We start from the raw sequence: 16,541 nt of genomic DNA, 5'->3' as shown, positions 1-16,541 counted from the left end.
TGGATTAACCCTAAACTCCAGTAGGTTGTGTTCATTGTTGAACGGTGTCATTGTCTGTTTGGTGCTAGTTTGATGGTTGAAATTTTAACCCTAACTCCAGTGGATTAACCCTAAACTCCAGTAGATAGCGTTCATAGATGACCGCTTTTTCGTTTCTTCATTACCCTGAAATGACACAGTCTTACCAGTAAAACAGTTAAGTTACCGGATCGAGTCCAGCCTTGTCACAATAAAGCCTTTCTCTGCATGTTAAACATTACCAACACACATTATCAAATTACCATGCCGTGGCGCGAGTTTCATAGTTGAAACAAGCGGGTTACTCGATCATCGGCTATTTTTTATATGATGATTTTATTAATTAGTTGCAATTTGTAAAATGCAAATTAACAGACACGGGATACAACAAGCTTGCCGATTGTCACTTCAAAAATTTTCATCACGATTGTTAAGTACTGAAATAAAAATGATTAATAAAAAAGTTGGTCATTTTTACAGAATAATGCTGTGCTTTTCAATAAATTTTTCTGGTTTCATTTGAATGCATTAACTTGGCTGGGGTTGCTTTTGATATTTTGCAAAATATCTTTCTTTACATGCAATATTTTTAAGTTGTTTTGGTAATCTTATGAAAGTCCTTCGTAGATATAATTTTTAAAATTTCTTTTGGAAACATATTTGTATTGCATTCAAAAAAAAAAAAAAAAAAAAAAAAGCTATCGCGTTCAGAACTGAGTATATTTAATAGATTCGTTGAACTATTTTTCGGTTCATAAAACTTTTCTGTGGCCGTCGTATTGTTATTTATCAATAGCATCGTCTTAATAATTTCTATTCCACCGCTTCGTTTGATCTCTCTGATGTGCTAAACACAAATGTGGTATTTGTACATTTTAGCAAATTTGAGTTACTGTACCGGATGGTTATTTAATTTACCTAATTCTCAAGTTTTTGGGATGATTTCTGAACGCAAAATATTTTTAAAAAAAACCAGAAGTTTTTTTTTTAAAAAATCAAAACTACCTCTGGAGGGGTTTTTTGATCAAAAATACCTCTGGACGGGGGGGGGAGGGGTTGGTAAAAAATACCTTCTGGAAAGTTTTTTTTTTGAAGAAAAATACCTTCTGGAGGGGAGTTTTGGATCAAAAATACCTTCTGAAGGATTTTTTTTTTTTTTTTTTTTTGAAGAAAAGTACCTTCTGAAGTTTTTTTTTATTTTTTGATCAAAACATCCCTTTTATATGCATTAGCTACTGTATTAGAAATTGCATTTATATTAAAACCAAAGACTTTGGAAGGCGTTTTCAACCCCGCCCCTTTTGCTGCGTCACTGCTTTGTTTGCTAAGGGTATTTGAACGCAAGTGACAAATTCTAAGCATTTAAAGTTGTATCCGCGACAGTTAGACTTTTTTCCTCAGTAATAATGTAGATACAACTATTATACTTTAATAATAAAAAATAGCATTTAATAATGTAGCAATTTATTGTAACAAAGAACTAAAATTTAATTTACCTGTTATTTGAGTAGTTGACGTGGGTCAATCATAAAACTAATACGACCGTACGCAAATGTTTACTCAAAAAATCAACTTTTACTTTTCAAATATTTATTTAAAACGCAAACTCCTAAAAATGAAATGCTCGTAAAATATTTAAATCTCTTTCTTTTCTGCAAAAAAAGCATTGAAATTAAGAACATTAAATTTTGTATGTAAATTTCACTCTGGTGTGTATTCTACATAAATAAACCGTATATCAGTTTTTTAGGATAAGAAATCTTACATGCTTTTAAGTTGCTTTTGGGGGTTTCATACGGAGCAAGGGCCGCATGTGGCGCATTATTAGTCTAGAACATCTTAAGCCTTTAAAATGTGGAGGCCACTACTTTCCCTTTACATCAACCTTTTGCGGAAAGAAATCACCGTTTCCATTTACTCCTAGTCTTTAAAGTAATGGAAGCGCTCTGGGTTAGTAAAGGGTGTCCCAAAATTAACGCAAAATTTGAATTTGCCACCATTTTTTCCATAAATTGTTGGCAGCCATGAAAAAAGAACAATTTGACAGTTGAGAGTTTATGGTTAGTAAAAATGGGGTGTTATTGTACCATACAGCTAGAGAGAGTGAAACATTTCAATGACTGCATAAGGCATTTCCTAGTCGCGTACTCTCTCATTTCGGTGATCAGAATTGACACCCTAGATCGTGTGATTTAACATTTTTAAATTTCTTCTTATGGGGTTATTTGAATTCAAAGGTCTATGTCAACAAGCCCACAACCACCCGTGCATTACCGTGTTGCGATACCGAGCGCCAATAACAGTAACTGCTTGACCGGCCTCAACTTTCATTATTTTTGAAACAATTGTTCAATAATGAAAGCGCGTTATTGTATCGTATAACGCTCTATTTTTGATTACCCTAAACTCTCAGCTGTCAAATTGTTCTTTTTTCAGGGTTGCCAACCATTTATTGCAAAAATGGCGGCAAATTCAAATCTTGCGTTAATTTTGGGACACCCTTTATGATTATTCTCTAACAAATAGTTATTAAGTCAAATTTTTCGTGCACAGTTATTGTTCATTGCCTTTGATGCCAGGGAATATGGTATTGGATGCAGTGCACAAACTTTGTCTCTGAATACATCCAAGAAGCAGGGAAGAATCTAAAAGAAAATTATGTTTCCAATTTCTCCAATTGACCCTATGTCTCATGCTCTTCAAATCGGGTAATGGAAAAACTCTTTGAACCAAAGTGACGCTAAACTAATTCTTTATCAAAACATCAGTGAGAACTTGAAAAATATTTTCCTAATTTAAAACAATTTGTGCATTATGTAAAATCTACTCTGGCCTCATATAACATGCTTAAAACATATCTGAGCAATCTTCTGATAAATATGTTTTACAAAATCAACTGAGTTATATGTTTACTAAATCTTTAGACGCGTTCATTTAAATGACAGTTCTTCAGCTGCCTAATTTGCAATTACAGCACCTCAAACTAATAGGAAACGTCTTCTTAGCAAATTTTTTCGAAATTACGTTCTCTTAGTGTAACACCAGCTTCACTTCTTTAGTCCGTTTCTTTTACGAGATGCTACGTGCAATCGATTGCCGAGAATTGTAGACCAGGTAGCCGTATGAAATGCTGCTCAGGGCGCACCACGAGGAGGTAGGTCTACGCTGTACCTCATTTGTTGCGTCTTTGACCGACGCTCCTCGTAATGAGCTCCCAGTTCGCACGGTATTGGCATGAAAGACAGATTTTGGGTGAACGACTTCGGTCTTTTGTCTTTGTGTTTTGTACTCTTCATTGTACAGGGTGTTCCGTTTTAACCTGCAAAACCTCTATTTTCGCAACCGTTAGTTCTAGATGCATACTTCCAATTGCAAAAATGTTCAAAATCAGATGCAGAGTTAAGATATTGAAAGTTTGAAGTAACATAAAAATGAGTCAAAAAAATTAACTTTTTATACGGGCCCCAAGTCCCCTAACTTATATTTAAGGAAGTAATCTATATTGGAAAATAATTCCAACCCAAAAAATTTGAAATTAGTACGACCAATATTCACCGAGATATGAAACGCAGCGTTTAGTGACTTACACCACGTGACACTCGCCGTCAATAACAGCTTTTGGGGGAAAATATAGCAGTTAACAAGTGTTTAAAATTATATGTGTGCATGGAGTGTGGTTTTTCAAATTGTTCGAGGTTTCGCAGGGTGTTTTTGCGTATCACGGCATAACATTTGCATTCATTTTTGAATAGCAATGAAAAATATTAATATTTTTTTTTTTATTTCGACAACCCGTCATTCTTCTGAAAGGGAGATAAGTTCCAATCTCATCTTCTGTATGGTCCTTTAAAATTTTAAACTGGAATATCTCCTTGAGTTTTCGTCGCACAAGTGTCACGTTTTTTTGTGTCAGTAATAGTTTTCAATGGAGATTATTTCTCTAAATATAAGTTAGAGAACCTAGGGCCCGTATAAGAAGTTAAACTTTGTCTTTTTCGACTCATTTTTATTTTTGTTTCAAACTTTCACTATCTTAACACTGCATCTGGTTTTGAACATTTTTGCAATTGAAAGTACACATCTAGGACTAACGGTTTCGAAAATAAAGGTCTTTCAGGTTAAAACGGAACACCCGGTATATTCTTGCGATGTTTCTATACTCATAAAATTGTTATTTGCTATTTTTTATGCCTCATCATTGGAAAATATAAAATATGTTATACAATAGTATCATGATGTAAAGGCTTGAAACTTGCTCAGCATAAATCACTTTCTATTCAGGTACTCAAGTGACGTTTAGGGGCTATGGATTCGCCAGCTTGATTGTGCTGATCTTGTTCGTCTTTATCAACTACTACCGGAAGGACAAGGGATTCGCATCTTTCCAGGTGAGGTTAAATTTTGGAGAAGGTCAAAGGGTTAGATGGGATTTTGACAAAGCTTTTATCTAACCTTTCTTTCCTCATTTTAACGTATTAAGGTTCACAATTTTTCGCTTAAATTAGGGACTCCGTACAAGACATTTTTAAAACATCAAAACTCAAACTTTTTCATAGTTTTAGTAAAAAAATGAATAAAATAGGTGCAGTTTTCAACATTTGCTATAAATATTCTTTCGTATTTTGAATAGAACTAAAAATGCTTGGCAGATATTTATTTCTTTTTCTCTTTTTAAATGACTCGAAATATTTGTTTACCTTTGAATAATTGAGGGTCATTATTTTTACTTGATACATTTTTTTGAATTTCAGTATAGAGATTTTTTTTAAAAAGAGTATAGATTGTTTTATACTGATTTTTAAACAAATTTTTGCAATTATATATTTTAATAGATGACATTTTAAAGAATAATTGAAAACATCTTCGAGACCCAGCAGTGTATCTAAAGCTCATTTTGTATGCACTAATTTTGTGCATCATTTTTTTTTTTTTTTTTTTTTGTAATCGCTAGGAATTAAATATTAGATGTCTTCGAGAATATAACTGAAGCCAAAACTCACAGCCGAGTAGTTTTATGCGATCCTTCTAGGTATATCTTTTGCACAATCACCAATGCCAATAATTATGGTAATTTTTTGAGCCGTCTGCTACACTAACTCCTTTTTCAACAGATTAATCTTCTGACGTTTATACTGTGATTATCTGTCATGAAACCAATGTGAGTTCTTTGCATCGTAATGATCTTTCCTGAATAAATACTGTTGTTCATTTTTACATCAAAAGAGTTAAGCTCATTCATTTTTTTTTTTTTTTGAATAAATCAAAGGTATGAAGACTAAACTTTGACTTACAGAAACGTATGCTTTCTTTCTGTGCTGTGTAACCTTGTGTGCATGCTTGAAAAGCTATTTACAAACTTGTGTTCAAAGCCTCTACCACCGAATGAACTTTTTTTAGTCATTCAATCTTGTTGTCTCTCGCTCGTTACTAGACCCCTTCGAAGACTCACTCCAATGAATTGTTCAATAAAAAAGTTATTTCCTTCATTTCTAACGATACAGTTGAAATTTTTTGAAGTCAGTTAAAATTCTTTCGTAAAAGTTTATAATTTTGCAACACAGGATGTTAGCCCCATCAACAATTGAACAATTTGGCCATTAACTGACGCATCAATTGTTTCACAAAACACCTCGCAAAGACTCCAAATATATCAAATCCTTATTTCCATTCACGCGAACATTGACTCAACTTCTTAGTATACATAGTTTGTACACAAAATTTAAAAAAAATTTCAAATTTCAAGGACTTTTCAAGGATAAAATAAGCTTTCTCAAGAACTAGTTAGGACTATTTATGGGATGATTTTTTTTACAATTATACCTAAATGGTCCGTACGCAGGGTTAAAATTTTTTCCAAACAGTATTCAAGAACTTTTAAAGGATAAAATGAGCTTTTTGAAGGACTATTTAGGGCTATTTGGAGACATGACCTTTTTACAATAATATTGCAATTAAATTTTGAAAATCTTCACAAACTACATTTAGTTAATACAGTGCAGAACCTTTTATCCGGGAACCAAAAAACCGGGAAACCAGAAAACCGGCAACTTTTTGCCGACTTTCACGCCATTTTTTAAAAAATACACATTTTCAGCAATTTTTGAAAAACTAAGCTTTTTTTTTTTTTAATTACGTAAAAGAATATGAACTGCTTCTTAATAATACCATATTACTCACTCTAACTGGGGGAAATGTTTACAAAAACGAACTTCAAAGGGTTATCCTTTACGCGGGGCAAAATTTCCGAAATATTTTTTTGAATTAAGAAGTACACTCGCAAGTCGCAAATTTTCGTGTTTTATTTCAACTGAAAACCAAAGAAATGAATATTGTCGCATTCTAATGCAGTATTTTATTGAACGGCTTTTAAAGTTAAAGCCGTTTAGAGCGTAAGTGACGCCGCGAAATTGCTGGAAACGTCGAAAACCAGATTCGCGAATTTTCTGGATTGTTAGTTGATCGTGAAATCTATAGATATCGTTAAACGCAAGACTGTAATAAGGCTGCAAGAACTCCTAAATCAAATTCCTATTGATATTGCAAAAAACAATAGTAATCAATAACCATAGTAAACGCAAACGCAAAAACTTTATAAAATTTTTTAAAAAAAGCCGTGTTCATGAAAACAAATTTTTTCATACACTATAGCAGGAAAATCGCACATTTACGTTCAAAAACTTGTTTCTAGCCCTCCCATTCATTTTTTTTCGTTTTAAAGCATCGAAAAGTGGTGGGTTTTTTCTTTTTCAGATTGAGAGAGAGAATGTGAGGATCTCAGGTCTTATGAAAAAATTGAAGATTTTTGGTGTTTAAATTATTCTTCCACTAGTAGTTTTAATATGTCTGATTGTATTTACAATCATTTCTGAACTGTTTTCATCTTACATTAATATGTATTGCCATTTATTATAGTAACTTCAGTTTTATAAAAATTCAACCAACAGAGCTTTTTTGCGATCCAGAAAACCGGGAAATTCAGATATCCGGGATAGCGATGGTCCCGAACTTCCCGGATAATTGGTTCTTTACTGTATTTTGTCTCAGTAACGAACGTACCCATGAGATACGACCATTACTGAGCCAAAACATATTTTTAAATATTGTTTCAGGATGGAACGCGCTCTCTTTAAACCCCGGTAAAAAAATAAAAAGGATTTTTTTATTTTATTTTATTTTATTTATTTATTTGTTTTTCTTTTTTTTTTTTTTAATTTTTAAGAATGACGTTCACATGGATTGATGTGAATTCGGCTTCTACATTCAATGCACTAATAAACGGGAAATCGCAAATTTTGGACTTACGTCACTCTGATTCTGAGGTACAGAATTGATACTTCTATTAAAATGGAATTGTCCAACCATGGTGATCGTCACTTCAGAAAACAACTTCTTATTTATTTTCAAACATTTAAGATAGCAAAAGTATTTTCACGTGCTCAAACATCTGACAATGAAGTATGCTTTTTCATTCTTGTCTGAAAAATGTTTAGGATACTAAATGATTCAAATGGCCTTGGATCGGAAAACATTTATTAATATAAGAAACTAATTACACAGACAATGACAATGTATGAAAACCCGAAGAATATACTAGTTATAGTTTAGTTCGGAATATACTAGTTATAGTTAGTTATGAATTTAATCAATGATGACACAGACAAAACAATCCAGCCAATTTATATCAGTAAAATATAAACAAAAGAAACGGATTGACTCAAGAACATTTAGACCTGCGTGAGGGATTCATAAAGCTTTGACCAATAGCAACGTGGCATTTTCTTCAGTTTGCTTTAACCAATAGTAGTACGATTTTAGCTATTTCAACAGAAAACAATTTTTTTCTGCCACAGGATGACCAAGAACCTGACACAGTCGTTGAAGAAACTGCCCACCTCGCGCCCCACGGAGTCCCATCGAATCCAATGGCTCGTTCCCTCTCTAAACAGAATCTAGGGCCCAAGACGGCCAACAGCAACGGCGAAGGAGGAGGGTATGGCACTACTACAAGCACCACACCAGGAGGATTTTTGGGCATTCCTGGCGGCGGTGGGGGAGGAGGCGGCGGCGGAGGAGGAGGAGGAGGAGGAGGTGGAGGTAAATGGCCGTCTTTTTTATTTCCTTTTACAGAAAAGGAAGTATTGTATTCGCAAAAACATTTTCACTCAAAAATCGACCTTAATTTCCATTTTACTCACGCCCGAATGAATATTGAGGTTTTTTTTTCGACTCGACCACACGTGGATAAGTGCCTAAGAACGTATAGACACGCGGAATATCCATAATGACTATTCCCGAGTTAATGACAACGAATTTTCTCGTGACGTCTGTATGTACGTATGTATGTATGTGCGTATGTGCATATGTATGTCGCATAACTCAAGAACGGTAAGTCCTAGAAAGTTGAAATTTGGTACGTAGACGCCTAGTGGGTTCTAGTTGTGCACCTCCTCTTTTGGTTGCATTCGGATGTTTCTAAAGGGGCTTTTTGCCCCTTTTTGGGGGGAAATCTTTGTTAATTTCGATGCAAACTCAAGTGGTGTTGTTATTTGGGGGGCACTTGGCGATATATCGCCAGTCTTTTGGTCGCCAAGTTTTGTCGCCAACTTGGCGGGTTTTTTAAAAATATGTTTTAATTTGGCCACTGTTGGTGATATTTAGAGAGTAAATTATTAAATCACAATAAAATTACTAGTAATGGGGAAATGACATTAAATTGGAGTAAAAGGAAGTCATGTGATGCACACATCAGCTCGTTTCTTCATGAGATCGTCTCCACCTTATTGCCTCTTCTTAGTGTTTCCTCAACGAGCTGAGGAACTGAATTTCGAAAGCAGCATCAATTTTTCTTCGCTCATACTCCTAAATTATAGATATTCAACATTTTCTGCAGATAAAACTACAGGAAACTGAGGTAGATATAAAGCCTGTTTGTTAAACAAAAGCTAAACTAAGGTTCATTACAGTAAACTCCCGATTATCCGTGGAATTGGGTGGCACAAGCGCCGCGGATAATAAAAATCGTGGATAAATCGAAACAAGGCTAAAATGAGGGATAAATAAGGTGAAAATTGTCCTTCCTCAAAAACTTAACTGTATGGCACAATACTTTCTTCAAACAGTGAAAATATATACAGTACAGTAAAAATGTTTTTTTTTTTTTTTTTTTTTTTTTTTTTGCACAACAGAACTAAACATCAATAAAGAACAAATGCGTATATGACGAAGAAAGCACAATAAATAAATAAATAAATAAATAAAACAAAAACAACTTAGTTTGTTTGCAATTTTTTGACAAAAAAAAAAGAAAGGAACAGCCATTGTTATCTGCTTTTACTGCGAAAATTAATGTTTCTGATTGTTAAATGATTGGCGGATAATCCGCTCGCGGATAATCGGGAGTTTACTGTACATCACTGTATTCAACACATAGCTGACTCTAGAGCAATTGGGAAATACTTCTGCGTAAAAAGAAGATGCGTCATAAGATAAAAAGAAGCAATTTACGGTTTATACGAAAGTTGATATGCTGCAAATTTACTATGTGCTGCAACTGAGTCGATACCACGTTTGGGGGCACTGAGCCCTAAATTACGCTCAAGCCACGTACTTAAGACGCTTGGTCAGCTTTGCATACTGAAAGAGAATGAGGTATAATTTCAAGTTTTGGGGAGATAGATTCCATAGATGCGTTAGTTAATTTACACATGATTCGTGCGGAAATTTTTAAACGTATATTTCAAGAGTGTATTTATTAATCTCAACTAACCCTAAATCAATAGCTTTATTCATAAAGATCTGATGAAATATACTTTGAAATACCCATTTTTTTCAAGTGTCCAAAGTAGAATTCTGTTTCAATTGCTTTTAACACTAGAACGACTGACATTTTCTGTATGCCTAGAAAGACTGAAGGGGCCATTTTTGGAGTGAATTCTTTTAAAAATTCTTCCTGAGGGAGTCCACATGCCTGATACACCTTCTTTCATGACTAAATAAAAACTTAGTTCTTAATTATTTTTAGTTTTTCTCTCTATACTGGGCAAAAGGTTGAATTAGTTTTCCTTTCTAAGAGCAATGGCCACCGTTAGGATGGTAAGCAGTCGGTACTGTTTATAGCATTTGGAAATCCAACCGGCTGCATAAAGAGAAAGTTACAGGTTAAACTAGAGTGAATGGCATTTTTTTATGCTACAACCATTAGGAGAAAGGAAAAAAATAAATTTTTTGATTGTCAAAATGCATAGGGGCCACTGTGGCCATTCCCGTCTTTCTAGGTATAAGGATCAGTATTAACAGTCTATGAGGCGAATGATTAAATGATTAAATAAGCATTCAAATAGTGTCATATAATGAAAAGTCAGAAAATTCCATTAAGTTCCGTTAGATATTATCCGAGTTATTAAACAACAAACTACGCGAGGGGTCACACAGGCCCCTCCGTCTTTCTAGTGTTAAATAGGAATGTTGCGAACGTTCATGTATCCCTAACATTTTTCCATGCTCGTGTTAAATATGTTAATGTGTGAGTTCACACTCGGGAGCTCAACTCTTTAGATTCCGTTTGACTGCATGGCGATTGTATTGTCCTTCCTTAATACAGGGTATGCAGGCGAGGGCCAAAACTACACCGCTGACTTCAACATGAACCAAACTTGTGCAAGCCCTCCTCTGGATACAAATGTGGCCTTGACACGCCGGGCTCTAGCTGCAGCTTTCAATCCCAAAGGCATCCTGGCACAAGCCGCCAGCCCGGAAGCTTATTTTGAGTACGAATTCATCAGGAGAGATTTCCAGGTAAATATTTTATTCTTCCATGGCGACAGATATCAGATTGGCTTCTATGACTGTAAAAATATAAGTGTCGGTCGTCGATCTTTAAGGAAGGAATAAGGTAATCTCTTTGCTTGTGATAATCTACCAGCGTTTTACTGGGGCCGTGGTAGCCTGATCGGTAAGGCATTGGACTCGGGACCGGAGGGCCTCGGGTTCGATCCTCGCTGGTCGAAGACCCACCGTCGTCATTAATGGGGACTGGGCGACGTTAAATATGCTCGTGGTCTCAATGTCCTCCAAGTGAAACGATACCTCTGGGGGTGCTAGTACTAGGTAGCTATTAGCTCCAGGACTAGTTCAAAATTCTCACTAACTGTTCGATCCGGTGATGGTGCTGCCATCTATCGGTATATAAAATAATGGAGGCAAGGCACTTAGTATGCAGTCCTCGACATAAATACAGTTGAAGTCAGTTGTGACTCTTGAATAGAATAGCGTTTTGCTGCAATATCTTCAAATGTAATCGCACTGATAATTGCGATTACATTTGAAGATATTGCATTTGAAGTTCGCACCAAACCGTAGATCAGCGGTTCCCAACCTTTTTAGTTGTGCGGCCCACCAGTTTTGTATAAAACACCACTGAGGCCCACAAACTGCTATATATTATTTGTACAGTCAAAATTCACTTTCTGCGAGGTGGGGGGGGGGGGTATCTGTTCATATAACTGTCCTCAAGTGTAAAAGTCATCAAAGTTAAAACTGTGTAGGATTTTTGATGCTGCTTTTCCCCTACGAAGGAGTTGGTATCTGGATGGAAAATGGATAGTTTTAATCTCAAATAACTTGCTGCATTCAATGTATTTCTACATTTTTTTAAACTGCAATGAAAAGTCTCATTCAAATAGATGGGTTGTCGAAAAGCCCCTCAAAAAGTCTCAATTTACTGGCAAATTTCTTTAAAGGGGTTTCTGATTCATTACATTTCATCTCTCTAACTATATGGGAAAGTTCCTAAGAAATGTGAGAAATCTCATCTTAAAGTTTCTTATCGGCTTTGAGCCAAAAAGAGCTCACGAGTGAGAGTGACGACACATCTAGTAAGTGAATTTTCGCAAAAAAAAGGAAATTACGACCCCAAGATTTATTTCGATGTTTCAGATTCTCGACCAGTGTCCACGGCCCAGTAACACGCCGTTCGCGGACCCCTTGTGGGCCGCGGCCCATGCGTTGGGAACCGCTGCCGTAGATCATTATACTGGACGGAACATTGCCCGTGGTGCACCACGTGGCGGCAGACCTACTTTGCACCCCAGATAAATAAATATGTTGATGGGCTAGAAAAAAGTTCAAACTTGGAAACTGCAGAAACAAATAAATATTTCGATGATTTTTCTTTTTTCTTACTATTCTATTTTTTTTTTTTTTATATTTCTTATTCACCCTTTATTAAACTACTTTCTGCAGTATTAAATCTAAGGTAATTCTGCATCATACCGTTCATGATTTGAATTCTCATCTAAATTCTGCCTTATAATTTTGTGGGTGGCAACAAGTAGCACATGTTCTACCAGTAGATTTCAAAATGAAATAAAACTATACAATACTAGCTGCGTTGCCTGGCTTTGCACGGTCCACCTTGAAGATAAAAAGTGTGTCAAGTGACGTATATTCAACAATCAGGCGTAAAAAATAAAAAAAAAAAAACATTATGATTTCCCTTCCAAACAATGACGACAGATATTAAAATACTTTTAAGAAATTAAATCAAGAAAGATGGATTAATACGCAACCGGAATGAATTCAAAATACGCAACCATGGAAACAAAAATAAAATAAGTTTAAGGAATTAAAATGCGAAAGAAAATGGTTCACAATTTGAATGGAATCGAGATTTCTTAAACTTGATTTAAAAAGGCTTGTAACTTTTTTTCCTTTTGAAATAAAAGCTTATTTTTTCGACCATTGGTCGAGAGAGATCTGGAGTAAAAATTCTCGCTTTTTCCAATGACGTCAAAAAGAATGCTGTGGGACAATTCCTTCACTTTTTATTGATTTATTTAATGAGGAAAGTAGTGCCTAAATTTCGGCTAAGCCTAAAAGAATTCGAGCTAAAAACGCAAGTAACTCCCGCCGTAATAAAGTTAGAGCATTGAAACAAATTGCGTAGAACGCGGAAAATTCTACCATTTCTAACGATATGTAATATTAATATGTGCAAGTAATTTTTCACCCCCATACTTGAGAATTTATGTGAAAATTGGACGTGAATTGGAATAAAAAAGAACTTTTCATCGAATTTTATTCGAACTGGTCTGCAAACCTTTTCAGGACTTAAAGGATCAAACTGAAAATTTCAGCGCAATCGGCCGGGTAGTTCTCGAGTTTTGCGAGTTCAAACACACAGACGCTTTTGGGGGACTTCATTTTATACAATGTAGAGAAGAGATGGAGGGGGGGGGGGGGTATTATGCTGTGTTTTATAAAACATGCTCTGAGTACATATTCTTTATCTGTTACAAAGTTAAGTATGAAACGATTATAAGTAAAAAAGTAACATTTAAAACTATGAACGAGGGATATTGGTCAAAACTTTTCCTTTGCGAAGGGAGCGATATGTTATTGTTCGAGATAACTGTTTTTATTTATGATGTAAAACAAGAAAAATGCTTTGACTTAAGTAAACAACATTTCCACCTCCACAATTTTAGCAACTTTAATCTTGGTTATTTCTTTTGCCATATTCAGCAATATATTTTGTGTTCTGAAAAAAGATCTGCAGATCAACTTTTATTCCAGCCCAGTAGAGGACTAGTCAGATTCCCCATTTACAGAGAAAATGAGCCCCTTTACAAAGAGGAAAATATGGGCTCCTGAAAATGCATGCCGAGCGATGTAGATGAACTTGTAGCTAATTTCCTGTGTCTTTTCTTAACGGTTTAGAGAAGGTGCCCACAGGACCTGATTACCCAAAAGACTCGGGAAGCTTGTGCTTTCCTTCGGAATTTTTAAGAGGTTCATATATGACTCTAAAACAGTGCTTAACCACCCCGGTTTCTGCCTTTAACTGTTTTTTTACAGATTGTAAAAATTAGTACTTGCTAATAAAAAATATTTGAAAGAAATAAATAATTATAGAAAATGAGGACACGTTTGAATGTGTCCTCAAGCTACGTTTTCAAATGTGGGCTTTGATTCAACTCTGTTACAATGTATTTTAATGACTTTTAATTTTCTTTGTGAAATGTTAAATATGATTCAATGTGTTACTACCCATATTTTTTGAGAATTCAAGTGCAATGTAATAACAAAATTTCTGTCAGTCGGTAAGGTGGAATAAACTTAAATCTTAGTTCTCCTGGAATACTTAGCATTAGTCAGTGTTGTATCAGGGGCATTCCACGGTATTTTTGACATTATGTAGAGTCTGTAACGGAACCTTTTTTTGCCATAACTTTTTAATTTATCGTTTGATTTGCAAATTATTTTAATTTGAACTGGTGTGTTGGTAGGAAAAGATCAAAATAAAATAATATGCTAATCAAACAGTACATTAAAAAGTTATGGCAAAAAAGGTCATGTTACGGACTATACATAAATGTCAAAAATACCGTGGAATGCCCCATCAATGTGCATAGATTGTTAAGAAAATTTCCCCAAACAAAAGTGAGGGGCAAAATAAGGCCGAGCTTCCCCTAATTTCAGAGGTTAATTGATCGAGCCCTGGGTGCTCAGGGCGAGGAGGCATGGCGCAAACTGTGCAATTGAAAATCTTTGATGTATTTTATGCCCTTAAAGCAAATTTTAACTCATACCACAGGCAACAGCTGCAACACGTTCAGCACCCTGTCTTGAAAATGTATTTTTAAAAGTTCGTGATATAGGGGCCGTGGTAGCCCGATCGGTAGAGTGTCGGATTCGGGGCCGGAGGGTCCTGAGTTTGAACCTCGATGGTCGAAGACCCACAGTCATTAAAGGGGACTGGGCGACGTTAAATATGCTCGTGGTCTCAATGTCCTTCAAGTGAAACGATACCTCTGGGAGTGCTAGCACCAGGTAGCTATTAGCTCCTGGACTAGTTCTAAATTCTCATTACCTGTTCGATCCGGTGATGGTGCTGCCATCTATCGGTATATAAAATAATGGAGGCAAGACACTTAGTATGCAGTCCTCGACATAAATACAGTTGTAGTCAGTTGTGACTCTGAATAGGAATAGGAATAGGAAGAGTTCGTGATACAACTCCAAATTTCTTTTGAATGACGACACAGTTCTTGAGAAAACACAGGAGATTTATTGACAGCTATGTACAGGAAGTGTAGTTACAACTGCTAAATCGACTATCAGTAACTAAGCAAATATCAATTAACACCGTAAACTCAACGGTTACTCACGTATTTACATCCAAATACGCAAAAATACAGCTCAAAAGCTTCACAAAACAGAGCTAATACATGCTCTCCAGCGTACCGCTGACACGATTCACAAGCAAAAACTAACTCGAGACTGACTCCCGCCGTTGGCCGTGGCTATTTATAAATCTAGAAAGAGAAGTTTCCACGAAATTCGAAATGCTTCTCGATTTTCTTTTTTTATTCTTCACGAATCTTATCAATGAAAAATAGGGGGACCGTAAACTTCAGTCGAATGTTAGGGGGTTGTATGTACATTACAAGAAACTATTTACAGGTTACGTTACTACAATAATTTTTGATGAAAGATAATGGAATAAACTACCAATTTAGCCCGATTACAACAAATTAATCATAAAAATAATTACTATTTATAGAATTTGTAACAGTATCTTCAAATCATAAGCATTAAATCTTCTGTCGTCTGTAGAGGCACGTAAGTACACAGTACACTAAGAAGACACACTTAGTCGGTGTCATAACATAATGATAGTTTATGATTTTGAACAAAAGTTAACCATATGAGAGGTAAGGCAGAGAAGGTAGAACCTGACTGTGATATGAAAACTATGCAATGCTTAATTTTTTTTCGGTAATAACTTTTTTGTTTCACAGGCATACGAAGAGGCGACGTCTTTCGCTGGCAATATCAACAAGAATGTTGCAGCAAAGCACCAGGCATTAGTCAGCCCTTCCCCCAGAACCACTTTCTACAATCCTCAGCCCGAAAATCGGAACGGCGTAGATTACGAGTGGTAGAGATGTTCGCCCTATGTTACGACAGAAGAATGTTCTTCAAATGTTCTTTTTTAAATGAATGCCATGCTGGACACCTCTGTGTGATAACTGAATGGGAGAATAGTTATGATTTTTCTGATTCATGTAAAATGTACAGTTCTATTGCAGGCACTATGTAAGAGTTGTCATATGATTGAAGATTAGACATCGATAAATTTTGCGATTTTGCGAGACAAAGTGTTGAACATTGAGTAGATAGGAAAGTTTTCATGGATATTCACCTAAACGACATTTTTTTTTAAATATAATTTGCGAATATGGTCAGACCTTGGCAGTATTTATTTTACAGACAGAACATTCTGTCAACAGTAACATTTGATCCACTTACTTTTTGTCAACACATGCATTAGAATATTGTCATATATTCTTGTCAAATATATCTTGCTTAACAGAAAGAAATTTTTGTCCATAGTGACACTTGGCCAACAGTTACTTTTTGTCAACACTTACTTCAGAATGTCATCAGATCTTGGCAGCCTCAAACTTTGCAAACAAAACTTTTTGTCAGCAGATACGTTTGGTGACAGCTTGTTCAAGAGG

At 35.4% G+C, this 16,541-nt stretch overlaps 1 protein-coding gene across 1 annotated transcript in view; it reads left to right on the top strand.

The window, feature by feature from the left end:
* The window catches only part of LOC129216912 (major facilitator superfamily domain-containing protein 6-like), a 49,600-nt gene extending 33,387 nt beyond the window's left edge, over window positions 1–16,213 (top strand). Inside the window, exons 7-10 of the mRNA XM_054851130.1 lie at window positions 4,300–4,406; window positions 7,869–8,079; window positions 10,619–10,812; window positions 15,819–16,213. Coding sequence (XP_054707105.1) covers window positions 4,300–4,406; window positions 7,869–8,079; window positions 10,619–10,812; window positions 15,819–15,962 — 656 coding nt within the window. The 3' untranslated portion in view covers window positions 15,963–16,213. The remainder of the gene's footprint in view (window positions 1–4,299; window positions 4,407–7,868; window positions 8,080–10,618; window positions 10,813–15,818) is intronic.
* The last annotated feature ends 328 nt before the right edge of the window (window positions 16,214–16,541 follow it).

The sequence above is a fragment of the Uloborus diversus genome, chromosome 2 (genome assembly GCF_026930045.1).
Source record: "Uloborus diversus isolate 005 chromosome 2, Udiv.v.3.1, whole genome shotgun sequence".
Classification (NCBI taxonomy): Eukaryota; Metazoa; Arthropoda; class Arachnida; order Araneae; family Uloboridae; genus Uloborus; species Uloborus diversus.
The sequence above is the reverse complement of the archived record's forward strand: the minus strand, read 5'-3'. Positions and strand labels throughout refer to the sequence as shown.